We start from the raw sequence: 27,063 nt of genomic DNA, 5'->3' as shown, positions 1-27,063 counted from the left end.
AAAGGTTCAATCAATCAATCAATGTCAACTTCTCGCGGGGAAAAAAAGATCTCGCAAAGTTGGAATTGATTGATTGAACTTTTTAGTCCTGCCCAGTCTGCCATTACCACCGCAGTCACACCCACCCAATGGGCCACGCCCATCCGATGGGCCACGCCCACCCAGCACCCGAACATACATAAGTGGGTTTTGGGTTGCAGTTTGAGCACTCGGTCTCTAGAAAGTTCGCCATCACTGTTGTAAGGCATTGGCCTAATAGGGCCATTACATCATTGTTACTGGGTTTTTTAAAAAGGCCCAGTTGAGCTGGCTCATTAGTAATAATGAAATGCCAGCGAACACTTAGGTCCCTTTAAATATCTTGCCTTTGTGAACTCTAATAGAATAGAAATCTTGTGATGAGCTGAGTGAGGTGGCTTCATGCATGCCTGGCTCCCAGCTGTTCCATAAATGAGGTTTCTTAGAAAACAGATAGCTCAAACAGTTGAGAACCAGCACAGCAAAAGAAAGACAGGAAGAAAACATTAAAATAAATTAGGGGATGAGGTAAAAAAGGCTGAACGATTTCTTCTGTGACCTCTTCCCAGTACAGCGTAAATATTTGTAGTTTGGGGTACAATAAAAGTCCGAATCACAGTGGCAACAATCTATTCAGTTTCATTGCTGTATAAGGAAGCTTTCTGTTCCTCTTAAAACTGCTGGAAATGCATGCTGTCTCCTTCAAATACATCGGGGCTCTTTTTTTTTTTAACCAATGAATTGTAAATTAAGACTGACCTATTGTGAGCTTGATATTTTTTTAAAAAAAATGATTGAAAGCAAAAGAGAAATGTGAATAATGCGGATAAGAGTCCCGTTGATTTACCACTGTGTTCATCCAACAGATGTTGCAAAGCTGCAAGCTTCAATTATAAATCAGAAGTTTAAATCAAATCTGCTGCTTCTGATGTCAGTGCAACCTCCAAACATTGGAACAGGCAGAGACAGCAAACTCTTCCCGAAAGTTTTAAAAGGCTTTTGGAGTGTCTGCATCTCCTTTCTCTAATAAAAATCTGGCATTTTGAGTCAGTCATTTGTTGATATCTGTGCCAGACTTAATACACATCTTTGTGGCCACGGCATTATTTCCCCCTGCTTTGGTAAATCCCTTTAGATCAGTTCCTCTGAAGTTTGTTTTAGAGTTCATCACCCAGCCATTTTGAAAAGGAGGTAGGGAAATTATGAAAAAAATCAAAAAGCCAATAGTTCAGATGGGTCAACCTTAGTGTTGTGATCCAGCGTCAGCCTGTGGTATCGGTAGCTGAGTCTGCTGATTCTGAAGAGGAGGAGGAGGAGGGGTTTGGAAAGCCTTTGGTATCAGAGGGAGGCTCTGATGCACTGCAGGACTCTCAGCCTGGCCCCTCCCATCATGTTCCTCCTCAGACTCAGCCGTGTGAGCACGAGGTATTGGATGTAGATGATTCACAGCTGAATCTATTCAGAGACGCTAGGAGCCGGAGGCAATCCAGCAGAGCAGAACAGAGGAAGGCAATGAGGCAACTTGGGAGAAGGCAATGAGAAGCCACGCCTTGGGACTGCTGATAAAAGGGGAAGGTGTGGGAGATGCTGGTTGCTGAATGCAACCGTTTGAAGATCTTCTGCTAGAGTCCTGGTCTGTTATCCCTGTTTAACTCTTGTTTGAACTTTTTGTTTAACTCTTGTTTGAATTCTTTATAAATAAATTTGGTTGGGTTTTTTTCCAGCCTGTTGACGATAAAAAGGGGTTGTCCCTGACATTCAAACAGGGCCGGTCGTAGGCTGGAACAGAACACTTAGATGAGAGAATGTAGAGAGGCAGGGAGATTAATGGAGGGAAAGCTATCCATAAACAATCAAGAGAGAAAAATATGGCTGTTAGCAACTCAGTCCAGGCAACAAGAAACCTCAGAATGGGTGGCATCAATGAGGTGTGAAGATACCTTCTGCATTGTCTGTTTGTTTATCCCTAATATGCCTTAAGAAATTGAAGCACTTCTTGCTTCCTCGATCCTGCCCTTGCAAGTTGATTGGTCTGTTTCTCTGCTTTGGTACTCTTCCGAAAAGCAGTTTTATCAATGAGTGGAACCACATTTACTGCGGCGTACCTCCCTTTTTATTCAGGTGGAGAAAAGATCCAAGGCCATTCCCACCCACTTCAAATTTTACTTGGGCAACTTGCAACAACTGTGTGTTCTGAGATCAAGCCTCCATGAAGGAGCAGGCTAGGTACAGTGAGGGTTTCTTTCCCGAGTTTTGGGCTCTTTAATTTGGGGTGGGGTTGTCTGTTTTTAATAGATGAATACCTGGAGCAAAAGTAGAACAGTGTGAACGCCCAACAATTCGGTTCTCTAGTAGTTGGTCCACACTTTTTCTTTTGATGGCTCTGCGGCCTGGAAAGTCCATGGACCAAGAGGAAAGGGGCAAAGCCAGGGCTCTCATATCCTCATAAAAAGAACTGGAAAGACTCACCAGCACCCCTGCCCTCCATTTCCACCATAACCTTGACTGTTACACACAAACTAAACACTGGCTGAATAGGGAGAGTGTACCTGGGTTATAAGAAGAGAGCCATTGAAAGGAATTATAGGCAGACAGCTTGGAAACAGGATCTGAAAGCCATCTACCTTCTTAATAGCAAGCCTTCCTGTTTCCCCACCCCCCTCAATGCTCAGGCACAGATTTTGCAAGTGGGCAAACCCCGTTGAATCCCCCAGATCTACTTTAAAGAGATGCTTAGTAAGTATTTTGCAAATTTCAATTTGTAAAACAATACTAAGTCCTGTCTTGTATTCCCACAACCAAGCATGTCCTAGTAAAGATTCCTTTTGGACTAGAACTGACTCCAAGAGTTTTTGTCTTCCTAAGACGTGGATTGGGGTGGGTCCTGACAGATGCTTAGTAAGTAGCTGGAAATGTAGCTTGGGAAACACATGCCAGTTGTAGTAGGCAAGATCCAACCCAATGGATCAGCCTTCCCAAAAAATCAACTCCCAGAATTCCCCAACTATCATAGCCGTGGCTGAAAATTCCATAAGTTACGAGTCTACCCATCTGGAGGCTACCAGTTTCAAGAAGATTGAAATGGACTAGCAGCTTCAACTGACTTTCAAGAGCTCTTTATCTATAGCTCAGATTTCCCGGGATCTTTTTACTCAATTCCTGAAATTCTTCCAGATCGTGCCACCAATAGTTGGTGGCTAAAAAAATGGAGGGCTGAGCATTTTTTTTTACAAAACTCTTCACCATGCAACCCATGATACCAAAAGGAAGCCAATCTTAATTCAAGCACTCCCTAGCTTGTAAGGTATTGAGAAAGATTGAGGAAAAAAATGTTTCCTGCCCTATTCTAGAGTAGTAAGTTCTGAAATACAGGTAGTCCTTGACTTATGGCCACAGTTGAGCTCAAAATCTGTTATTAAATGAGACATTTTAAAGTGAGTTTTTCCCCATCTTAGACCTTTCTTGCCATAGTTGTTAAGGAAATCGCTAGAGTTGTTAAGTTAGTAACACGGTTATTAAGTGAATCCGGCTTTCCCATTGACTTTGCTTATCAGAAGGCCACAGAAGGGGATCCCAGGACCCCAGAAGGCTGCAACCATCCTAAATATCAGTCTCTTGCTGAGCACCTGCATTTTAATCACGTGACGATAGGGATGCTGCAATGGTCATAAGTGTGAAAAATGGTCCTCACTTTTCAATGCTGTTGTAACTTTGAATGGTCACTAAACAAACTTGTAAGTTGAAGACTACCTATAAACTATGGTTGGTTTATTATGAGTGAGAGACCTTATGGTTTGGACATGAGGGTCCATACATTTGTAGAAGCATGGACCTCAGCTGCAGCCCTCTAACTAGAAACCCACCAATGTTTTTTCAGCATGATGCTTAATTTAAGGCCAAGTTGTGGTGGCACAATGGTTAGAAGGCAGTATTGCAGGCTGACTCTGCCCCACTGCCAGCAGTTCGATCCTGACTGGCTCAAGGATGATTTGCATCCTTCGGGTCGATAAAATGAGGACTCGGATTGTTGAAGGGCAATATGCTGACTCTGTAACCCACTTGGGAGTCAAGCACTATGAAGCAGTATATAAGTCTTATTGCTATTGCTAATGATCTGTTCCTTTCCTACTGAACTAAAACTAATCAAAGAGAGAGCCAACCTGGAACTAAGGAGAAATTTCCTGACAGAACAATAAACCAGTGGAGCAGCTTGCCTCCAGAAGTTGTGAGTGCTCCAACACTGGAAGTTTTTAAGAAGAGATTGGACAAGCATTTGTCTAAAATGGTATAGGGCTTCCTGCCTGAGCATAGGGTTGGACTAGAAGACCTCCAAGGTCCCTTCCAGCTCTGTTATTCTGCATTCTGAACCCAGGGTGTTCCATGTGCGTTCTCATAAGACAGGTGGGGCCTCTCCTTGTTCCAGACAAACGGTGCAGGGTGATTGTGCAATTCTGATTTCTTTAAAAACAGGGCAAAGTTGCAGAGCGTGGCAAGCATATTGATCTGCTTACCAGCCCCAACAGCCTCTACTACGAGATGTGGCACACTCAGAGCAGCCGGATGCTGAACAGAAGCACCAGTGAGAGGTGGGAGGAGAGAAACCATCACATGTCCAAAGAGGAAGAAAGGAAGAAACTGCAAGAAGAAATAATCAACAGCGTGAAAGGCTGTGGGAATTGCTCCTGCTGAGTCTGAGTCTAAATCCACCCCCAGTTGATGCCAAGTAAACTTCGCACTGAAGCTGCGTCCAACCAAGTACACAGTGCCCAGATTTTGTTTGCTTTTGTTAGCGGTCTTTTCTCCATGAAACCGGATCTTGGTGGCCAAAGGATTTTATATCTGCTTGTCAGTGAGGATTGGTTGAAGCTGACCTGGACTGGTTCATTAACACTTATATTTGGTAATAATCTCAGACAAGGTGCAAATCCACCTGGAATTGTTTGTAACGTGGCAGAAATTGCTATAACCTGGCCAGAATCAAATTATCTGGCATTCACTGTTAAGATGTTGCATTCTAATGCTGCTCCTCACTACTGCAGAGTTAAAGATGTATATATATATATATATAAATCAAGTACATATATTCATGGATGCAGTTAATATTCTTTGGTTGTTGCATTTAATAGAGTTTGTATCCTTTTATAAAAGAGGCATCGGGTTTGCAGTTCAATGCAGAGACATTTTTGCCTCAATATTTACTGGTTTTCCCCATTAGAAGTTCTAAAAGGACTAAATTTTCAGTGTTAAAGAACAAAAGAGAGCATCTCAAAATGATCAGTGCATCTTTCAAAGCAAAGTAGTAAAGGCTGGCTCATCTCAATTCTGTAATCATCCGGGAACGGCACAAGGAAATGTTTCTATTAAATTCTAATGATAATTCAATACAAATATGGTTAGAATTATTGTCTTGCCAATAAGTTGTGCTTCTGTAGCAAGGTACAGAGTGTCTTCAGTCCTCAGGCACTATTCGGACTGCCTTTACGTTTGGGCCCAGTTATGTCAATAAGTATTCATGAAGGAAATGTATTGTTTTGGAAAAGTAATGTCAGTTGACCGTGACGTTACTTCAGTACAAAGGTGAGTAACTTTTGCTGTGTCCTGCAAAATAAACCCCTTTAATAGGTGATAACAAAATGGAAATTGGGGATTCATTCTTCGACTGAATAAGTTGCTGTTTGATGGCTTTCAGTGGAAAAAGTCATGGTGCTAAAAAACAAAGACCTGTCTTTCTTTGTTGATAACTGCTGATAACATTTCTTTCCTTTCCTTTCCTTTCCTTTCCTTTCCTTTCCTTTCCTTTCCTTTCCTTTCCTTTCCTTTCCTTTCCTTTCCTTTCCTTTCCTTTTCCTTCCTTCCTTCCTTCCTTCCTTCCTTCCTTCCTTCCTTCCTTCCTTCCTTCCTTCCTTCCTTCCCCATCACTGGAAGCTTTTAAGAAGAGACTGGACAGCCATTTGTCTGAAATGGGTACAGCGTCTCCTTCTGGAGCAGGGGGTTGGACTAGAAGACCCCCAAGGTCCCTTCCAACTGGTTTCCTTCTTTCCTTTCCTTTCCTTTCCTTTCCTTTCCTTTCCTTTCCTTTCCTTTCCTTTCCTTTCCTTTCCTTTCCTTTCCCCTTCCTTCCTTCCTTCCTTCCTTTCTTCCTTCCTTCCTTCCTTCCTTCCTTCCTTCCTTTCCTTTCCTTCCCTTCCCTTCCCTTCCCTTCCCTTTCCCTTCCTTCCTTCCTTCCTTCCTTCCTTCCTTCCTTCCTTCCTTCCTTCCTTCCTTCCTTCCTTCCTTCCTTCCTTCCTTCCTTGCCACTAGAGGTGGGGAAAATAGTCATTATTAAATTCCAAGAATTGACGGTATAATTTACCCTGCTTTCAGCATTTATTTTTCTTTTCAGCGTTTATTTTTCTTTCCCAAAATGAAAATGCTCTATCTTAAGAGATCGGTATATTCCTCCAGGCACCTTCTGTGCTTCCATGGAGTGTTCACACCTCTTCCACTAGAGTGTAACTGTCCTCCTTGTCAACATTGTTCCAGTGAAAGGTACAAGTATTCTGAACACATGTAGCGTGTCCGTATATGAGGCTCCATAGCGCTGTGATTTGTAACTGATCAGCTGTATCCAATGGTCATTTAAACAAATACTTTTCACCAGAACTAGAGCCGGTACATTATCTGCGTCAAACAATACTGGTCTTCTCCATGCAAATGAGCTAGGTCAATTTGAACTGCGATTGGTTCCTTCTAAAATGTGGTACAATGTTCTAGCAATTTTAGGCCAGTCCTCCTGCCCTTATTACAGGAGCTTTAGATCCAGGGCACCTTTTCAAGAAGTGACATCACTGCAAGCATGCTCTAGGGCTGTGTTTCTTGACCTTGGCGACTTTAAGATGGGTGGGCTTCAACTCCCAGAATTCCCCAGCCAGCCTGGCTTGCTGTTTGGGCAATTCTGGCAGTTGAAGTCCATGTATCTTAAAGTTGCAGAGGTTGAGAAATACTGTTTTAGTGAAAAAGAAGGCAAGCAATACTGTGATGTTCTTAGGGTTTGCCTTTGTGGAATCAAGACTTCTGTAAAATGCTGAAGAGGACCGATTTTCCTTTTAGACCAATCATTCCTAATTTTCAATTTTTTTTCTAGGTTTCATAATATGTCCCTTCTGAAATGACCATGGAAATCTACTTCAAAGCCTTTTTCTCTCTCTCTCCCTTGAATAGACTCCGGTGTGAAATAAAGTCACATTTTATTATTGTATGGCCGTGTTTCTCAACCCTGGTAAGTTTAAGATGGGCGGACTTCAACTCCCAGAATTCCCCAGCCAGCCTGGCTTATGTTTGGAGAATTCTGAGAGTTGAGGTCCATCCACCCATCTTAAACCTGCCAGGGTTGAGAAATACTACTGTAAGGCAAAATTAAGCAGCAGTTTTATACCAATATCTGCTCTACACCTGATGGGAATGTAAAGGTGCCATGCGGATGGCATTTTTCTGCCCTGAATTAACCCTAACTCCACATACCATTTTTTGGTTCAAACATATTTGTCGACTGTTTACTTGTTTTTCATTCCCTCTGCAGATTCCTCTCCTACAGGAAAGCTCCAGGGTAGAGTGGAAAACAAATGGACACGTACTCTAAAGCCTGGATTTAAGCATTTGTTGAAGATTACAAGAAATACTTTTTTTTCCTATTCCACTCTCCTGATCCTAAAGACCTCCTATACATTTTTAATTACCCCAAGTTGTAAAACAAAATTTAGGAGAGCATCTTTGAAAGAGGAGGGGGAGTGGAAAAACTTAGTATTTTAATTATTAACTTAAGATAAATGAAGCTTTTTTAAATTTCTATTCGATCGAAATTTAAAAGAAAAGGGCAAAAGTTTAGGGTGCTTGAATTGTTTTAGATTCAAGCAAAAAGCAGGGTTGAAATGTATGCCATTTGTACAGCTCTTTAAAGAAGCCGTATCTCGTTCTGGGATGATGTGGGTGCTTTAAAGACTCACTCATATTTAAAGACTCGCATTCCAAGGCATCTTTTGATCCTCTAATCCAGGGGTGTCAAACTGCCGGCCTGCAGGCCAGATGCGTCATGGCAAAACCACGCCCACCCCATTGCCGGCAATTGGGGAAAAAAATTCACAATACGTCGCAACACGTCACGTGACGTTGTGAGTTTGACACCCCTGCTCTAATCCAATGGACTGCAGAACCCTACAGGAGGCAAAGAAATCTAAAAAACAGGAATCTTTTTTACTGTCTTTATGTGGATTTTTAATATGTACATTTGATAGATTTTATTAGCATAATATTTCATTTACAAACATCGGAAACTACTTCGGCACTGTAGCTTCTGGTCTGGACTCACTGATAGCAAGGCAACAATTTGACTTTCTAGTCTATGATCTTTTGGTACAGTAACTACATGCTGTAAAATGGCTTCATGCTAAGAATGCACTAGTTTTGTTTTGTAAAACATGATGAAGTTTTTCTTAAGAGTCATTGGTAAGAGCCATTAACTATTCATTTCTCTTGTGGCCTTGAGTCAATGGCTAGGCGTTTTGCCACAGATCAACCAAGTCAATAAAGTTGCAGTTTTTTAAACTAATGTCAAAATAAAACTGTTCAGCCTATTGAAGGGAAATTCAAGGAAGTATGGACTGTGTTGGGAGAAGGATTTCTCAGTATGAACATTTTTTCAGCGGGAGCATATAATTGTGGACCTTATCTTAGAGTTGTGAAGAAGATCCTGTATTCAAGTGAATGTAATTCTTTACTGTCCCATCCTGAAGTCTTTTCTTGATAGTCTCCTATAGAAAATTTTGGGTATTGCTCAACACTGGAGCAATTCTCAGGTTTGTACCTGCTGAGTTGAAGCCATTCATTTAATAATTGCTCACAATTTCTTATACCGTAACATCTTAGTTATGTAGTGCAGCGTTTCTCAACCTCAACCATAGCTGGCGGGGGAATCTGTGAGTTGAGGTCCACCCCTCTGAAAGTTGCGGAAGTTGAGAAACACTGATGTGGTGCCTTAGCAAGTTCCATCTTAAAATTCCTGAACAGATTTCAGCGAACAGAGAACAAGATGGAATTAGCAGGAAACAGTGTGGTGAGCCAGCTCGTTGGCTGTACGTACAATTTCATATTTCTCTGCCGATTCACTTGGCTCTTATTCCTGAGTGCGCATTTTGGGGAGTGGATTGCTAATTGTACTAACAGAAATTATTTTGAAATTCAGATGTCTTACATTTTATTTAGACTTTTAATTCCCTTCGCTAGTGTCAATATAACTTGGGCAGAGCAAATAACCAATTTCCAAGCCACAATAATAATAATTAAAAAAATCCAGAAGTCACCCCCTTGAAAGTATTGTATATAAGATGTCTATTATGAAGTCTTCTTAACATGATTCATGTTTAATGTGTGTAGATAATTATTACTGGAATAAATGATGTATTGTGTTTTTTTTTAAAAATACAAATGGGTGTCCTGTTGGAATTATTCTTTCTGATAGCACCTTCATCAGTATCTTCAAGAGCAAATCAATATCTTCCCCAGTTCCTTGCATGGAACAGAAGGCCTGATTATTTTAATAGCATGCCTCATCTGCCCAGAGGGAGCTGCCGGAGAATTATTCTTGGATTAAAAGTCATTGTTTGTGCAGCATTCAGTAATGTCAGTGAAATGAGAATAAATTGTCACACTTTCAGCCTTAACAGTCAGCAATGTAACATCTCGCCCAGAAAAAGGATCTCTACAATGCTATGATGCTCTTATCGTTCATTATTACAATGGAAAAAAGAGCTATGCTGTATTGAATTGTTTTAGGCCATATCTTGTTCTAGACTCCGCTCAAAAATGTCTTTTAGCTGTTCTTTTTTGGAAGGCTTTTCCCATTAGCAGTCATGTTTAATAGCCATCGCTTGCCGAAGGTTCTCCAGCTGTAATGAGAATGCAGCTATGCTGGCTATGAATTACAGGAGACTGGATCCCAGCTCCTCTTGCAAGACTGGCTTCCATTATCACAATTCAGTTGCTCAGTTGGAGCAGATGGGAACTGGATCCAAGCCAGAGGTCTCTCCTCCACCAATTGAGCTTTGATACAAGATGGGGAGACCATCAGGGTTCCCCCTCTGGCTGTTGCCATTTGAAGGTCGGTTCTGCCTTCTCTTACCGTTGCAACAATTTTGAGTTCAAGATGACCCCCTGAGCTTCGTGATTGAAAATCCTCCTCATTGGCCATAAGACAACGGCAGAATGGAACGGAAGAATTAGAATAGAATAGAATAGAATAGAATAGAATAGAATAGAATAGAATAGAATAGAATAGAATAGAATAGAATAGAATAGAATAGAATAGAATAGAATAGAATAGAATAGAATAGAATAGAATAGAAGAATAGAAAGGGACCTTGGAGGTCTTCTAGTCCAACCACCCGCTCAAGCAGGAGAACTTACAATCTCAGTCAAGATTCTGGAGTTAATTTTCTTTCGGGTTGCTTGCAAAATCAGAGGAAGAATAGTTAAAAGCTGCCAAGACTTAGAAATGATGGTGTTGAATTTAGCCACTTTTATATTGACCTTTATTTATCCCAGCAGACTAGGATTGTCTTGGCAGCATTCAAGGGGTGGTGGTGGAAGAATACTTAACATTTTTGCAAGTCCAGGGACAGGGATGGAAAGAATAAAGGTTCAAAGCAAATGTGGCTGGAATCTTGATCAGAATAGAGCTGGACCTGAAGCAGGAGAACCTATACCATTTCAGACAAGTGTCTGTCCAGGCTCTTAAAAACCTCCAGTGGTGAAACAACGTCTGAAGGCAAGCGGTTCCACTGGTTGATTGTTCTTACTGTTAGGAAGTTTCTCTTGATTCCAACTTCCTTCTCTCCTTGATAGCTTCCATCCATTGTTTATTGTCTTGCCTTCTGGTTCTTTGGAAAATAGGTTGACACCCCCCCCTCTTCTTTGTGGCAGCCCCTCAAATATTGGGATACTGTTATCATGTCACCCCTGGTCCTTTTTCCCCCTCTAGACTGGCTATACCCAAGTCCTGCAAACGTTCTTAGTATGTTTTAGTCTCAAGGCCTTTAATCATCTTAGTTGCTCTTCTCTGCACTTTTTCCAAAGTCTCAACATCTTTTTTTGTGGTATGGTGACCAAAGCTGGATGCAGGATTCCAGGTGTGGCCTTACTAAGTGTGAGACTGCCCCCAGTCTGCTCCCTAGGAAAGAACGACCCTGGATTCCATAGGTGTTAGAGAAAAGCTGTTAAAGTCCCCAACGCTTTTGAATGGCCTTTTCCTGACAATCCTCTCCAGGCTGCGGTCATCCCTGCTGCTTGTGCACCTTTTTCTTCCACACTTTTCCCTTCCACATAACTTTCTATTAATGTGCTTTGATACAGCACTTTGGGAACATCCAACTTCTTTTGCAATTACCTTTTGAGGCTTTCCCTCCTTATGGATGGTGTCAGTAATGGTTTTCTGCACAACTGTCAGGTCAGCAGTCTTCCCCATGATTGTGATTCCTACTGAACCAGACTGAGAGACCATTTAAAGGCTCAGGAACCCTTTGCAGGTGTTATGGCTTAATTAGCTGATTAGAGTGGGACACTTTGAGCCTAGAATATTGCACCTTTTCACAATATTCTAATTTTCTGAGATTGTGGATTTGGGGTTTTCATGAGCTGTAAGCCATAATCATCACAATTATGACAAATCACGGCTTGAACTATCTTGCTTTGCATGTAATGAAGAGCCTTGGTGGAGCAGTGGGCTAATGCCTCCTTAAGTAACACCAGCTGCCTGCAATTATTGCAGGTTCGCATCCCACCAGGCTCAAGGTTGACTCAGCCTTCCATCCTTCCGAGGTAGGTAAAATGAGGATCCAGATTGTTGGGAGCAATAAGCTGACTTTGTAAAAATGCCGCTTGGGGGGGAGAAAGCCCTAATAAGTAGGCATATACATAGAATGAAGGCTATTGCTAAGCACATTGATTTGTGCTTCTTAGATTGTAAGCCGCCCTGAGTCTTCGGAGAAGGGCGGGATATAAATGGGATAAAAAAAGAGTCTATCTCATATATTAGTTTCCCCTTTTAAGTTGCATTAGTGAAATAAATGAACTTATGCATGATATTCTAATTTTTTTTTCCGAGTTTCACCTGTATATTGAAAGCAATCCTCAATGTCGAAAACCTCCCCCCTGGAAGAGGGGTCCAATCAGGTCCCAGTCCAATGTTTGGGGAACATGGTCCCTCCGGCGCCACAGCAAATTCCTTTCCCAGGGCCAGTGTCCTTGAAGAGAGGAAAGTGACTCAGTTTGGCACCTCTGATTCCTGTCAGTGTCAATACTCCCCATTTCCCCAGAAGATTCATTCACATATCCAGCATTTTTCCCCTCACAAATGCCCCCCCTCAGTTATGGCAGTTGCTAGTGACTTCAGAGAAGATGAAGATAGGCAGCTGACACTAAAGATTGATAAAGCCGTACTAATACTTTACGTGATTTTGATTTTATGCCTCTGTTTATACAGCCAAGGATTATATTAGCCTTTTTGGCAGCTGCTGCACACTGCTGGCTCATGTTTAAGTCTTAATTCCTTCCAAAGACTGGTAAACTTAAATTAGGGCTTAGACATAAATATTCTTACAGGTAGTCCTCAACCTATGTGCAAAGTTGGGACCAGAATTTCTGTTGCTAAGCAAGGTGGTTGCTACATGGGTCATGCCCAATTTTACAGCCTTTCCCCCCCCCAGTTGTTAAGCAAAACACTGCAGTTGTTAAATGAATCACTTGAATCTAGCTTCCCCCACTGTCTTTGCTCGTCGGAAGCCTGCTGAGAAGGCAATCCCATGAGCTGGGATGCGGCATCCATTTGCCAAGTGCCCAATTTTTCATCATGTGAACATGGGAATGCTGCGGCAATCGTAAGTGCAAAGACCAGTTGTAACTTTTTTCAGTGTCATTGTAACTTCAAACAGTCCCTAAACAAGTGTTTGTAAGTCAAGGATTGCCTGCATTCCGGACTTCCGGTGGCGACGCGACGCCGAAGACAGCCGTTTTCGGGCTGCCCGCTCCGCAGCTGTGTTTTTCCATCGTAAACAGCGCCGATCAGCTGTTTAGATGGATTTGAAGCCCCCTCCTCGGGAGAAGAGGAGGGGGTGAGGCCCCAGGTAGGGGTTGAGCTCTCCGGGGCCGCCTGAGCTGAGAGCTTGGGCGGCTGAAGGATGAGCCCCCCCGAAGCCTGGGTTGCTCCGAGCTGCACAGCGCCTCTGCTCTGGGATTTTTGGAGCAGAGCCAGGCGTTAGCAACCACCCCTGCCAAAAGGAAATACTTTTGATTATCAAGATACAGGCAGAGCGGTACAGGAGGTCAAGGTGAAGTGGACTCTTTATTTTTACTCTCTAGCTCAATGGATTTTATAGCTTTAAAGTGAAAGTGCGTAATAAGTGAAAGTGGGGGAAGATGGCGGCTAAAACTTCTAAAGCTCTTCGGAATGCGGGGTCTTCCCTGGTGCAAGAGACCTCATTGCAAGCTTTGCTTCCTCCTGCATCTCCCCCGGTATTGACGCTTAAGGATTTACAAGACGCTCTTGGAAAGCATGCACAATTGATGTCTGATATGATGGATGAAAAGTTGAAAAAGCTGGAGGAGAAAATGGAGGAGAAAATGGAGAAATTGGAGAAGAAGATGGAAGAGAAGCTGAGAGCAATGAGGGTGGACATCTTGTCTATGGTTGAATCCGTAGCTGAATGTGTGCAACAGCTGGATGTAAAAGTGAAGGATCTCAGTCAAAAGAACTCTATATTAGAAGCAAAGGTATTAGAAAATGAAAATATAAGGGATAAAATGGACGAAGAATTGAGCCTTGTTCAGTATCATCAGATGCAGTATGCTATTAGAATCAGGGGTTTAAAGGAGAATGGTAAAGAAGATTTAAAGCAGCTGATTTCTGAGGCTCTGGAAGGAGTACTGGGCCAGTCAACATCTGAAATTGAGGGAAATATGGACAAAGTTTTTCGTGTAAATTCATGGATTGCAAGACAGAGGAAGCTACCCAGAGATGTGGTGGTCTATTTTACAAAGAGAGTAATTAGAGATGAAGTTATTCAAGCTGCTTATGATACTAACTTGGTAATGGCTGAGCAAGAAGTTTTGGTTTTAAAAGAGATCCCTCCGAAGATTCTAAGGAGAAGGAAAGATTTTGCATTTCTAGTACAGGAACTTAAGAAACGTGATATTAAGTTTAGATGGGAGATTCCAGTTGGATTGGTGGCAACGTACGAAGGTAAAAGACATCGTTTGGTTACTGTGGCTCAGGCACGTGATTTTTATAGTAATGTGTTAAAAGCAACCCCCCTATCATTTTTGGAAGCTGCAAAAGGATACGGTGTGGGAAAGCTTCAAGATGTTGCAGATAGACAGACAGAGGACAATGGTGTTGGAGGGGATCAAGTCACAGTCTCATCGGTTGCTGCAGGAGGCCAGAAGATGACGCGTGCCGCCCTAAGAAGAGCGAGACGAGAGCAAGAGCAAGACCAGCAGAAAGTTACGGAATCTCCAAAGTGTGCTTACAGTGAAGATGTGGGAGGGGAGCGGTCTAAAGAAGTTTTGGGGGTCATGACAGATGTGCTCCAAAAGTTTTGGGGCGTTAAGATTGCTTAAGATTAAATTTTTAGATTAGAATGTCAATGGAGATAGAGGAGAAAGAAAGTTTTTTTTTTCTTTTTTTTTTTTCTTTTAATATTGTATACAATTTAAGATTGATGTTATTTGCTTGCTAGAAAAGTATATTAGGGTTATGGACTAAAAGTATGTGTTGAACTAAGAATGGGTATGTAAGCTTCTAATTAACAACAAGTTGTCTTAGAGGTTGCCTAAATCTTTTTTTTATATACTCTTTTTATTTGGACTTTTATTTGAATTCAAGGATGATTTGGAACTGCGAGACATTTGGCGTGATACATGCAAGAACTATTTTTGATCATAGTTTAGTTTGGTCGGAGATTATTAAGATTAACAGAGATAGGCGCTTTTGGCGCGTAACTGAGAATTTGTTTGGAAATTAGAGAAAGGTGGGAGAATGCAAATAGCAGGTGAAAGTTTTTTTTTTCTTTTCTTTTTTTTTGAAATTAATATGAATAAGGACTGGGATTAAGAAAATTTATTTTGAGTAAAGTTCTTTTTCTGTTTTCCTCTTTTTCTTTTTTACTTTATTTGTAATATTAATATTGTTTGTATTCATTTTATATGAGCTAGAGAGAGATAGAATTTATAGTTTATTGTTGATAACATAGGGGTGTTTATGTTTGTTTTTCGAACATGGGAAACTGGGAAGTCGGGGGGGGGAGGAGGGAATGGGGGAGAGGGATAGGGAGGGCTGGATAGGGGTGGGGGAGGGGGGGATTAAAGTCAAAATGTATTGTAAAACTTTTTAAATAAAAAAAAAGGATTGCCTGCATTCCCTCTCTCACTTTCTGTTTCCTCCAGTTTCTGTTTCCTGTAGCAATAGGGTTAGGCTGCTAGCTCACCCTTCAGCACACTGGGGTTTTTAAAAAAGGTAAAGGTTCCCCTGCACATGCGTGCTAGTCGTTTCCGACTCTAGGGGCCATTGCTCATCTCCGTTTCAAAGCCGAAGAGCCAGCGCTTGTCCGAGGATGTCTCCGTGCTCACGTGGCCAGCATGACTAGACGCCAAAGGCGCAAGGAACGCTGTTACCTTCCCACCGTAGTGGTCCCTATTTTTCTACTTGCATTTTTATGTTCTTTCGAACTGCTAGGTTGGCAGAAGCTGGGACGAGTAACAGGCGCCCACTGCTACGCGGCACTTGGGATTTGACCTGCCAAACTGCCGACCTTCTGATCGACAGGCTCAGCGTCCTAACCCACTGAGCCACCGCGTCTTCTACACGATCCTAATTCATTGAGTTGCAATGTATGGCTGTGAAAGTTGGACCATAAGAAAGGCTGAGAGGCAAAGAATGGAGGCCTTTGAACTATGGTGCTGGAGAAGACTCCCGCGAGTCCCTTGGACTGCGAGGAGATCAACCCTGACTGCTCTTTAGAAGGCCAGATCCTGAAGCTGAAACTCAAATACTTTGGCCACCTAATGAGAAGGAAGGACTCACTGGAGAAGAGCCTAATGCTGGGAAAGGTGGAGGGCAAGAGAAGAAGGGGACGACAGAGAAGGAGGTGGCTGGATGGAGTCCCTGAAGCAGGAGGCGTGAGCTTAAATGGACTCCAGAAGATGGTAGAGGACAGGAAGGCCTGGAGGAACGTTGTCCATGGGGTAATGATGGGTCAGACACGACTTCACAACTAACAACAACAACAATTTATTGAGAAACAGGACTTCCAACAAAAACAACAAGCTGTGGGTTTGGGTTACATTTCTGACCATGAAATTTAGTGGGTGTCAAGAAGCAGCCTTTCCTGTTGATGAGTGTCTTTGTGATAACTGTAATGGCACCTGAGTTGGGCCCAATGGAAGGAAGTTTCTCAAACTCCATGTTGGAGGAGCAACCAACAACACCCATTTGTTTCCTCCTCCTCCTCCTCCTCCTCCTTCTCCTCCTCCTCCTCCTCCTTCTTTGCCTTTGTGCTGGGCAGTGCCAAATCCAGGACCTCCTATTTACAGAACTCCTATCAGTTGTGGTCATCTCCTTTCCTCCCTAAGTAACATGAGATCACAGCAGATCTGAAGCAACACAGAGATTCTCGCCACGGCCAACTCGCCGTGGGATAATTCACCGCGGAACAAGAGTTAACCTAATATCAAAGAAATGGTGGAATAGAATCATTAAAGAAAGGATGCAAAAGGAGGGACAGAATGAAATGTGAATAGCAAAAAATAATTTTTTTTTATTTATTTTAAATAATTAAATTAAATTGTTAATTTGTCCCATGGCAAGTTGTCCCACACTGAGTTGGACGAGGTGAGTTGGCTGCAGCGAATTCTGCATTTCTGTGTTTCCTGGGGTTACTTCTCAGGAGCAACTACAGCAGCAGCAAAAGGAACTGTTTTTGTCATAAAGATAACAATGGCACCCAGAGAGAATTTAAGACAGTATTATCGTACCTAAACTTGGTGCAGTGTTTCCCCCAAAATCTCTGGAGATCACAAAAAAGTGGTCTGGAGATTGGGAATTTAGAATCATTTGCTTGTGGAGGTGATGCATGCTAACATTTCCTGGTTTTCTCCTACAGAGCATGTTCTTATTATGGTATCTTGGGTCCCACCTTCAAAAGATGCAACCTATTGTAGTAAATTGCACAGTGGCTGCTTTTATGATGTGAGGAAAGAACAACACATCTTTAAAAACTTGCCTCAGGCCATGTGTACAGCTGGTTCTCAGGGACTGGAAGACAAATGTGTCACCCAGCATTGCTGCGCATTCATTATGATTTTTCTATGCTTTATAGCTATCCATAAAATTGTCAAGGAAAATACTTACGTCAGTCCAACCTTAAAACGAGCCTTCTAAAGCTTTCAGCCTTGGATGTCTTTGTGTGTTCCTTTCCGAAAGACGGAGCTTTTACTTTACAGTACACAAAATACTGTACGAACCCTCTACTGTAACCTCCTTTTGAGTTGGTTCAAACAATGTTCTTTAGCGTTCTTTGTGCTTAAATGTTGTCCTCATGCAGGAAAATGTTGAAGGCTGGAACACAGAAGTGGCTTTAGGTATCTACCACGGAAGTCAGTTTTTACTGGTAAAGCACTTTACCAGGCCCCCCCAAAAAAGGTGGGGGGAAGAACTCTTAAGCTTTTTGAAGTAGATCTCAGAGTACAAAATGTCAAGTGAGATAGATGGAAAAAGAAATTAAGGGATACAGGTCAGGTGAAGAGAGATACAAGGTTTTAATACAAAGAACAAAAGAGACCATCAAGTATCGTAAACCAAAATCCAAAGAAACGATTCAAAAAACTAATTCAGGAGACAATGGGAAGGGGTATTGAAAAGAGGGAGAACAACTTAGATGCCTGCCGCTCTATAAGGAAAATTAAAAAGAGGAAAGCCATTGCCACAAGAGCAAAGACACTCTATGGATTATCACTTGAGAATTCAGAACACAAGTTGGAACTACCGTATATACTTGAGTATAAGCCGAATTTTTCAGCCCACTTTTTGGGCTGAAAAATTCCACTTCGGCTTATACTCCAGTCAACAAAAAAAACTTACCGAGGACTTGTGCGCGGCCGAGGCTTTGGTGCTTCCGGGATCGCCCGCACCTCTCCCAAGCCACCGCCGTCCGAGACCTGCCGAAGTTTGGGGAGGTTTGGGGAGGTGCGCGCGCACCTCCCCAAACTCTGCGCCTTGCCTGCCTGCTTCTTTCCGCAGCGGAAAGAAGCAGGCAGGCAGGGCGCGGAGGAACGGAGACTTGCCGACGTTTGGGGAGGTTTGGGCGCCTCCCCAAACCTCGGCAGGTCTCCGTTCCTCCGCGCAGACCTGCCGACGTTTGGGGAGGTTTGGGCGCCTCCCCAAACCTCGGCAGGTCTCCGTTCCTCCTGCCGACCTTTGGGGAGGTTTGGGCGCCTCCCCAAACCTCCCCAAACCTCGGCAGGTCTCCGTTCCTGTTTGGGGAGGTTTGGGCGCCTCCCCAAACCTCCCCAAACCTCGGCAGGTCTCCGTTCCTCCGCGCAGACCTGCCGACCTTTGGGGAGGTTTGGGCGCCTCCCCAAACCTCCCCAAACCTCGGCAGGTCTCCGTTCTTCCTGCCGACCTTTGGGGAGGTTTGGGCGCCTCCCCAAACCTCCCCAAACGTCGGCAGGTCTGCGCGGAGGAACGGAGACCTGCCGAGGTTTGGGGAGGTTTGGGGAGGCGCCCAAACCTCCCCAAACAGGAACGGAGACCTGCCGAGGTTTGGGGAGGTTTGGGGAGGCGCCCAAACCTCCCCAAAGGTCGGCAGGTCTGCGCGGAGGAACGGAGACCTGCCGAGGTTTGGGGAGGCGCCCAAACCTCCCCAAAGGTCGGCAGGAAGAACGGAGACCTGCCGAGGTTTGGGGAGGTTTGGGGAGGCGCCCAAACCTCCCCAAAGGTCGGCAGGAGGAACGGAGACCTGCCGAGGTTTGGGGAGGCGCCCAAACCTCCCCAAAGGTCGGCAGGAAGAACGGAGACCTGCCGAGGTTTGGGGAGGTTTGGGGAGGCGCCCAAACCTCCCCAAAGGTCGGCAGGAGGAACGGAGACCTGCCGAGGTTTGGGGAGGCGCCCAAACCTCCCCAAAGGTCGGCAGGAGGAACGGAGACCTGCCGAGGTTTGGGGAGGTTTGGGGAGGCGCCCAAACCTCCCCAAAGGTCGGCAGGAGGAACGGAGACCTGCCGAGGTTTGGGGAGGTTTGGGGAGGCGCCCAAACCTCCCCAAAGGTCGGCAGGTCTGCGCGGAGGAACGGAGACCTGCAGAGGTTTGGGGAGGTTTGGGGAGGCGCCCAAACCTCCCCAAAGGTCGGCAGGAGGAACGGAGACCTGCCGAGGTTTGGGGAGGTTTGGGGAGGCGCCCAAACCTCCCCAAAGGTCGGCAGGAGGAACGGAGACCTGCCGAGGTTTGGGGAGGCGCCCAAACCTCCCCAAAGGTCGGCAGGTCTGCGCGGAGGAACGGAGACCTGCCGAGGTTTGGGGAGGTTTGGGGAGGCGCCCAAACCTCCCCAAAGGTCGGCAGGAGGAACGGAGACCTGCCGAGGTTTGGGGAGGTTTGGGGAGGCGCCCAAACCTCCCCAAAGGTCGGCAGGAGGAACGGAGACCTGCCGAGGTTTGGGGAGGTTTGGGGAGGCGCCCAAACCTCCCCAAAGGTCGGCAGGAGGAACGGAGACCTGCCGAGGTTTGGGGAGGCGCCCAAACCTCCCCAAAGGTCGGCAGGTCTGCGCGGAGGAACGGAGACCTGCAGAGGTTTGGGGAGGCGCCCAAACCTCCCCAAAGGTCGGCAGGAGGAACGGAGACCTGCCGAGGTTTGGGGAGGCGCCCAAACCTCCCCAAAGGTCGGCAGGAGGAACGGAGACCTGCCGAGGTTTGGGGAGGTTTGGGGAGGCGTCCAAACCTCCCCAAAGGTCGGCAGGAGGAACGGAGACCTGCCGAGGTTTGGGGAGGTTTGGGGAGGCGCCCAAACCTCCCCAAAGGTCGGCAGGAGGAACGGAGACCTGCCGACGAGCCGCGGCCACACAGGGTATTCCTGTGTATTCAGGCTTGCAAAATGGCGGATCGAGCCTCTGCTGGCGGCAGAGGCTTGCAGAACGGCGGATCGGCTTATACTCGAGTCAATAACTTTTTCCAGTTTTTGGGGGTGAAATTGGGGGTCTCGGCTTATACTCGAGTCGGCTTATACTCAAGTATATACGGTACTTTCACGTTGGTGCAGCCATCCATTAAATGTCTCTTAGGAAAACAGGAAGGGTCTTCTTAACCCAGAAGTGGAAGGACTGATCAGAAAGCATATCAATGAAGATTCAATTATCCAATCTAAAGGTGTCTAAAGGTTGGATTGTGGCAACTGGACCAAAATTTCTTAATCTGAGACATTGCTTGGATGAGCAATGAAACATCTCAGATTAACAAAGCTTGATCCAGTTGCCACAATTCAACCTTTGGGCCCTGACCAGAAACAGACACTGGGGCTGATCATCTCTGTTCCATGATGTGACCTTCCCTCCTGGCACAAATTCTTTGTATGTCATTGAAATGCTGTTTCTCTCTGTCTTGCATAAATTTTATATTATAACCCTATACAGCTGTTCACTCCTTTCTCAAGTACCTCTTGCCTTCATGTAAGAAGAAATGGAGTCTCAAGGGACCTGGCTGCTCTGAGCTGATCCTGGGAAGTCATTGAGAATTTTGCTTCATTTTATGTAAGGATCTATCAAACCGGCTTTCACAACCAGACCCCTGACCTTTTCTCTACTCTAAATGCACAAAGAAAATTTCTAGCCAGCTGGGACTATCTGAAGACCCCCATTTGCTGTGCGGGTCTTCTGTTGTAGAATGTATGACTACAATGCTGAAAAGCTCCTACATGTTAAGAGTTCTTGGAAGCTGAATTTGTAGAAGAAGCCATGGCAAGGACTTTCTGGTTGAGTTAAGGATGAAGAGAGGCATGGAGGAAGCAAATTTCAAATATCTGGGGTGGACTTCGCTGGAAGTCCAGGGAAATCATCCAATAATGAATCTATCTGAGATACAAAGGTGGTCAAACTATCTCCATTTTGTCTGTGGTCAACCATATAATTCTGGGATTTCCCACAAATGGTGTCTTTCACACTCAAACTAGAGTTGCCCAAACTGAACTCGTACTGAACAATACCTTGCCTGGATTTACAAAAGACATTGAACTAAGACTAATCAGGCAGGTTGAGCTGGTTCATGTTGGAACCTAAGGCTGGAATGGACCTCGAAGGTCTTCTGGTCCAACTGCCTCCTCAAGCAGGAAACCTTATAGCAGACATGTCAAACACAAGGCCCGGGGGCCGGATGCAGCCCGCGAAGTGGTTTCATGCGGCCCGCAAAGCCATCCTGGAAACAGTGAGGGAACGGCCCCCACTGCCTTGGCCCTGGCCCAGAGACCCTCCTTCTGCCAGAGACCCTCAGATCTGTCCCACTCCTGCCCAGGCCCCCATAGGCACCCTTGATGCCAACGATGTAGAGCTGGCCACGCCCACCCAGTAGGCCATACGCACTCTAGCCATGCCCACCCAGTAGGCCACGCCCAGCCTGGCCATACCCACCCGGCCCCCTGAAGGCAACCGCAATGCTGATGCGGCCCTCAATGAAATTGAGTTTGACACCCCTGCCTTATAGTGTTCCACTGGTTAATTGTTTCAGTGTCAGAAAAGTTCTTACTTCTAGGTTGGACCTCTCTTTAGTGATCTTCCACCCACTGCTTCTCTTCAAGCACGGGAAGACAGTTACCATGTCCCCCCACAGTCCTCTTCAATAGCCTAGGCATGCCTAGCTTGCTCTCAACCGTTCATCATATAATTTAACCTCTCTAGACCCTTTATCATCTTTGTTCCTCTTCTCTGCACTCTTTCTAGAGTCTCAATATCTTTTCTCTTATCTTGGTGACCAGACATGGATGCAATATTCCAAATGTGGTCTTACCAAAGCATTATAAAGTGGTACTAACCCTTCACATGATCTTGATGCTATCCCTCTGTTGATACCTTGTGGGATTGCATTGGCTTCTTTGCCAGCTGCAGCACACTGCGGGTTCATATTTACTGTATTTTTCAGTGTATAAGACACTATTTTTTCCTGCAAACACCCTGTTCAAAAATCAGGTGCTGAACACCCTGTTCAAAAATCAAGGAACTGGCAGATGTGATCTCAGAACCACTGAACTATATTTTTCAAAGATCCTGGAGCACTGGGGAACTACCAGAGGACTGGAAAAGAGCTGATGTAGTTCCCATCTTCAAAAAAAGGCAAAATAAAAATGGATCCAGGAAACTACAGACCTATTAGCCTAACCTCAATACTTGGGAAGATTCTGGAAAAGATAAACAACGAATCATCAACAACCTAGATGCAAACAAAGTCATTACTAAAAGCCAACATGGGTTTGTCAAAAGTTTGTCAAAAACAGATCATGCCAGACAAATCTTATTCCATTCTTTGACCAAGTGACAAAATTAGTGGACCAGAGGAATGCTGTGGATATAATTTACTTGGACTTCAGTAAGGCATTTGATAAAGTAGATCACAAAGTACTACTTGATAAGATAGAAAAATGCGGGTTAGACAGCATCACCACCAGATGGATTCGTAGCTGGCTGACAGGTCGTACTCAGCGTGTGGTCCTCAATGGAGCCGCATCTACATGGAGGGAAGTGTGTAGTGGGGTGCCCCAGGGCTCTGTTCTAGGCCCAGTGCTCTTCAACATCTTCATCAACGATTTCGACGAGGGGATAGATGGGGAACTCATCAAATTTGCAGACGACACCAAGCTGGCAGGAATAACCAACACTCCAGAAGATAGGCTTAAGATACAGGAGGATCTGGGCAGAATCGAACACTGGGCGCTATCTAACAAAATGAAATTCAATGGTGAAAAAAGTAAAGTTCTACATTTAGGCAAGAAAGACCAAATGCACAGGTATAGTATAGGTGGTACCTTGCTCAATAGTAGTAACTGTGAGAGGGATCTCGGAGTCCTAGTGGACAATCACTTAAATATGAGCCAGCCGTGTGCTGTAGCTGCCAAAAAAGCCAACACAGTGCTAGGCTGCCTCAACAGAGGGATAGAATCAAAATCACGTGAAGTGTTAATACCACTTTACAAGGCCTTGGTAAGGCCACACTTGGAATACTGCATCCAGTTTTGGTCACTATGTTGTAAAAAAGATGTTGAGACTCTAGAAAGAGTACAGAGAAGAGCAACAAAAATGATTAGGGGACTGGAGGCTAAAATGTATAAGGAACAGTTGCTGGAATTGGGTATGTCTAGTTTAATGAAGAGAAGGATGAGGGGGGACATGATAGCAGTGTTCCAATATCTCAGGGGCTGCCACAAAGAAGAGGGAGTCAAGCTATTCTCCAAAGCCCCTGAAGGCAGGACAAGAAGCAACGCATGGAAACTCATCAAGGAGAGAAGCAACCTGGAACTAAGAACAAATTTCCTGACAGAATAATTAATCAATGGACCAACCTGCCTCCAGAAGCGGTGAATGCTCCAGCATTGGAAGTTTTTAAGAAGAGACTGGACAGCCATTTGTCTGAAATGGTATAGGGTTTCCTGACTGAGCAGGAGGTTGGACTAGATGACCTCCAAGATCCCTTCCAACTTTATTATTATTATTATTCATTAAACATGAACCTTAGTCAACTGAACACTCCAATTGACTGGTACTAATGGTTGACACGGGTTGCTGCCAGCATCCTAGGTATCAACCAGGTACCTCCTTAAAATGTAAGATGTTCCAAGTAGTGCAGTTGTTGTTGTTGTTGTTGTTATACAAGTGCAGCATCTTATACACAAAAAATAATGGTAATCTCCGCAGCCCAGGGCATGCCTGTGTGCGTTCTTTACATTCCGCAGCCAAGCCGCCTGGTGCTGGAGGATCGCGTTGCCCCAAGGATGCCGCCAGTCCCACTGAAGCGGCCTTCTATGACCCGTTTTTCACCGACGCAGCTCAGGCTGAAGCCGCAAGAGGCCCCTGGATGCCACATCAGTACAGTGATTGACGGCCGAGGGGGTGGGCGAGACTAAGCCCGCAGAGCGCCATCTGTTTAGAGGAAGTCGCCTCCCTTGTGTGATAACATGGCCACTTGTGGTACTGCCACTAAAGATGTGGTTTGCTTAATATTTAAACTGTTGATTTCTGAATTTTTGTTTAGAAAATTGGGGGGCGTCTTATACAAGGGTGCGTCTTATAGAGGGGAAAATACGGGAGGTGATTCTCCATTAGGACTCCCAAGATCCCACGGCTGAGCCATTGTACGGCCTATTCTCGTGCGTGTGCGCCAGATTTCAAAGGGTGCGTGACTTGGTCTTCCAGAAGCAGAAGGAAGAAGCATCTTCTGGCTTCTGGCCTCTATTTGCCTGGTGGCAGAAGGAGCTTCAGGCAGAGGAAGCTCGTTTCCTCGTATCTGGAGGAGGGTCCCTCTCTTGGGGGATAGAGATGAAAGCTGTAAATGAAGAAGGCCCAACAGCCAGGAAGCCGAAGTGATCCAGTTGGTCTGTGACATTTACATGGAAAGCTCTTAAGCCTTCTCTTCTCTTCTTATACTGTGTACCTTTCGGCTTGGTGTAGAAATGTCAACAACCCACCCCCCTCCTCCTATGTTTCCTGGCCTTTAAGCTACCTTGCCCTCATGGAGGTGTTTTTTTTCTCTGTGCACCACCCTCAACCGAGAATAACAGAAGCTGAAAAGTCCACAAAAAAACCCCAGAAAATACTTAGGCCAATGCCTTTCCACCCCCGCTTCTCTTAACAAGAATTCAGATCCCATCATAGTATAATATAGTCATAATTATCTGCCTTTGGAAAGAAGCAGCATTCAGTTTGCTTTCGTTACCCAGGCTGTCCCAGTGCAGTCTGGCACCTGAAAGCATCAACTGGAAATAACCTGTGAAAATCTGCTTGTGTCGCACCCTGAGCAAGAAAGAGTTTATGCTCTGGAGATTGCGCAGGTGCACAGGGGCATGGAGCACGGTTCTGAGAAATTCTCCGTGAAGAAACAGGTACGGGGTGGGGGCTGGAAGGAGAAAGGAAGGGGAGAAATGGTGAAGAAAAGATGAGCCGGAATTACCGATCAATAGAAGAGAACAGGTAGTCCTCAACTTATGACCACAATCAAGCCCAAAATTTATGCTGGTAAGTGAGACATTTGTTAAGTGAGTTTTGCCCCCTTTTTTGACTTTTCTTACTGCGTTTGTTCAGAGAATGACTGCAGTTCTCACATTAGCAACGTGGCCATTATGTGAATTTGGCTTCCCCATTGATTTTGCTTGTCAGAAAGCCACAAAAAAGGGGATCCAATGACTGGGAAACTGCAACCATCACAAATGTGAGTCAAGTGTCAAGCATCCAAATGCAAATCACGTGACCCTGGGGATGCTGCAATGATCCTAAGTGTGAAAAAAGGTCATAACCACCTATTCTCTACCTGTGCATTTGGTTTTTCCTGCCCAGGTGCAGGTCCTTACTTGTCTCACCACTGAACTGCATCTTGTCAGCTAGGACCCAATGCTCAAGTCTACCAAGATCCTTTTGAATCTTGAGTTTACCTTTCAAAGTGTTAACTGAAGTAGGCTATGATCTTGCAGACGAGATTATCTGGGAATAAATTGACCCACACATTTTTAACCCAAATAGTTGTGAAAATTATACAACATACGGTAAGTTTATCCATGGGCGGGCTTATCTGTGAATATATATGGTGCATCTTTATTTTATATTCCAGAATTGGAAGAGGTTTTTTGTCTTTAGCATATTATCTCTACAGCATATTCATGCATTCATTTTTAGATATTTCTTATGAGAGGTAAACATTAAATCAATAGGACAATGCCAACAAAGGAAAGGAATTAAAGAAACAAAGATACAGGTAATAACTTGTTGGGATTTTAAGTCAAGAGATTGTTAACAGCCGTCTAGTTAGTATAAGGCCGGATAAAATTATTCACAGGACTTACAGACATCTGAGAGAAAGTTTGAAGAATGTAATCGTGAAATGAGGTTGGCATATAAAATTCGTAACCCTATGGGCATATGCTGTGATAAAGCCTCCTGTAAATCCAGCCAATGTGTGACTGAGAAGGATTTTTTGAAACGGGATAAACCGGTCCCTCAGACCCTTGTGATGGGTCCTCCCAGGAGGCCATCGGGAGGACACAAAATAAAAAAAAACCTCCCTTTTACAATCCTGTAATCCCTTAATTTACTGGATGGAGCTGAGTGTTTACTGGCTGGATGCCCTTCCTGACACCACGCGGAATTCACAGCAGATTTTTTTTTGTGCCCTGATAGAGAAACATCTGCTGCTACTTAGGATTGAACTCTCAACCTTCTGAATGTGTGGTGAGTATCTTCATTACTAGGCCACCACACCACTCGGAGAGGAGATAAAAGAATGGGGTAATTTTGCCTATGGAACCACAGAGTGAGATGGGATCTTCTTCTACCACCTAAACCAGACATGTCAAACACAAGGCCCGGGGGCCGGATGCGGCCCGCGAAGTGGTTTCATGTGGCCTGCAAAACCATCCTGGAAACAGTGAGGGAACGGCCCCCGCTGCCTTGGCCCTGGCCCAGAGACCCTCCTCCTGCCAGAGACCCTCAGATCTGTCCCACTCCAGCCCAGGCCTCCATAGGCACCCTTGATATGAACGATGTAGAGCTGGCCACGCCCACCTAGTAGGCCATACGCACTCTAGCCACGCCCACCCAGTAGGCCACGCCCACCCTGGCCACATCCACCCGGCCCCCCGAGGGCAACCGCAATGCTGATGCGGCCCTCAGTGAAATTGAGTTTGACACCCCTGACCTAAACTAAAATTAGGAATTCACTTTAGTCTGCTATTCCACGGTCACTGTGTGCAAAGAGGGTGATCACATCCAAAGGAGCTGATCAAACCAGGAA

The 27,063-nt window shown here is 44.7% G+C and overlaps 1 protein-coding gene across 3 annotated transcripts in view; it reads left to right on the top strand.

The window, feature by feature from the left end:
* ABCB7 (ATP binding cassette subfamily B member 7) overlaps positions 1 to 9,471 on the top strand; it is a 75,758-nt gene extending 66,287 nt beyond the window's left edge. For 2 of the 3 annotated variants that reach the window (XM_081336846.1, XM_081336848.1), the window contains 2 exons: positions 4,489 to 6,546; positions 7,577 to 9,471. In XM_081336846.1, coding sequence (XP_081192972.1) covers positions 4,489 to 4,707 — 219 coding nt within the window. In that variant the 3' untranslated portion in view covers positions 4,708 to 6,546; positions 7,577 to 9,471. The remainder of the gene's footprint in view (positions 1 to 4,488; positions 6,547 to 7,576) is intronic. The other variant, XM_081336847.1, reaches the window with a different exon arrangement.
* Positions 9,472 to 27,063: the final 17,592 nt, after the last annotated feature.

The sequence above is a fragment of the Vipera berus genome, assembly GCF_964194415.1.
Source record: "Vipera berus genome assembly, chromosome: 11".
Taxonomy (NCBI): Eukaryota; Metazoa; Chordata; class Lepidosauria; order Squamata; family Viperidae; genus Vipera; species Vipera berus.
Note: the sequence above shows the minus strand (reverse complement) of the source record. Positions and strands in the feature narration are given on the sequence as shown.